The sequence below is a fragment of the Dendroctonus ponderosae genome, unplaced genomic scaffold (assembly GCF_020466585.1).
Source record: "Dendroctonus ponderosae isolate FM_Combo_2020 unplaced genomic scaffold, Dpon_F_20191213v2 Dpon_F_20191213_5, whole genome shotgun sequence".
Classification (NCBI taxonomy): Eukaryota; Metazoa; Arthropoda; class Insecta; order Coleoptera; family Curculionidae; genus Dendroctonus; species Dendroctonus ponderosae.
In genome coordinates, this window is record NW_026018715.1 from 15,118,495 (window position 1) to 15,119,852 (window position 1,358).

The 1,358-nt window shown below is 41.3% G+C and overlaps 2 protein-coding genes across 7 annotated transcripts in view; one reads left to right on the forward strand and one right to left on the reverse strand.

Annotated features, from left to right (window-relative positions):
• LOC109542034 (muscle-specific protein 300 kDa) overlaps positions 1–1,358 on the forward strand; it is a gene marked incomplete in the record, with an annotated part of 344,492 nt that overhangs the window by 233,646 nt on the left and 109,488 nt on the right.
• Positions 1–1,358, reverse strand: part of LOC109542090 — a 72,511-nt gene that overhangs the window by 33,664 nt on the left and 37,489 nt on the right. For all 6 annotated transcript variants that reach the window (XR_007281488.1, XM_048666357.1, XM_048666360.1 and 3 more), the window contains exons 5-6: positions 1,092–1,244; positions 422–586 (exon numbers count right to left, since the gene is read on the reverse strand). Coding sequence is in view for 5 of the 6 variants with exons in the window: in XM_048666357.1 (XP_048522314.1) it covers positions 422–586; positions 1,092–1,244 (318 nt within the window). In the remaining variant the exon portion in view is untranslated. The remainder of the gene's footprint in view (positions 1–421; positions 587–1,091; positions 1,245–1,358) is intronic.

A 1,358-nucleotide genomic window follows, 5' to 3' on the forward strand; every position in this document is an offset into this window, starting at 1 on the left:
CGCCCGAGGAATCGCATCGGAACAGTGTAAGCGTTCAAGCAAACCACTTCTGAAGATGCAAGCCACTCGTGCTTGCGAAACGTCAGGAAGAAATTTTACCGAAAAACCCATTAGTTTCAGTTATCTAATTGTTACGGTAGCAAATGAAAAATCGGCTGGTTAACTATCGGTTCAAAAGCAAAAATTCTATGGTTTGCCTTAAGGAAACATTCGGAAAATGCTGTTTGATTGACCGAGTGCTTCGCGTGCATTCAAGCTTTCACATAAACGCTACATTAAATTTGAGTGAATTTAGCGCTGTTGGAGGGTCGTTGCTCTTAGCGCTCATCACAGCTCACAGTGTAATTTGCCATTAAATCATCCACACTCAACTGGAGGAAAATAGAAGCGTGAATTTCCCAAAAAATCGCAATTAACGTACCTGCAACAGTGATGGCAGAGTGGCGTTTCCAAACTCCTCCATCATTCCATTGGTGGCATGCAGCTGTTGAATGTACGCATTATGGGAATTGAAATATGCACTCAGACTTTCAGTCGTCGGACTAGCCAAGTAGGAAACGTAAGCATTCTTGTATTCTTGTCTTGTCTGCAAAAGGGCAAATTGCGCTGTGAGTCTACCAGCCTAAAAACAGCCAGATTTTCAACATTCTTGTTCCAATCGTGCAACAATCTATTGGTTACGTGCCTGTTGCGCTCCCATAGCTAAACAATTTGTTACTCCCATCGCTTTGTGTATGTTTTTGAATTAGTTTCTTTAATTAAACGCGCAAAGCATGAAAGAAACATTTGTCTTTATTATCCTAAAGCCACTGAAATGGCCACACGTTTTCTTATTAAACCGAGAAACTTCTGGAAATGAGTGCGACCAGCTGAAAGCGAAAAAACTGAATCCGCTGAAACCTAAATGGCCGCAAAATAAAACGAAACAGAGCGTGACAGAGCAAAATGAGACACTTTGCTCTGTTTTCACCGCCGGATTGTCTTCATACTGTTTCACTCCATTTTGGCTGCTTCTTCTTGAATTTTCCTTTGAATTAAGCTGTTTATGTTTGAAAGAAGCATACGATTTTTTTGGGGTTTTCAGCGTCTACCTTGGCTAGTTTTTCCTCCGTCTTTGCAATAATAGTCTCGTAACTCTCTCTATGTGCGAAAACCTTCCTGGATTGCATTTTCCGGTAGAAGGATCTTTCCAGCAATGGTCGGGACACCTGGCGACCAAGGATGGAAGCGATATCACCCAAAGCCTGCAATTTATTAACAGTTTTAACGAGCCAGTTGGACTTTTCCAGCTGTTCTTTAGCTGATTGCCCAGATAGCATTTGATATTCTATGAATATCCCAGAATGTTCAAAAAATAT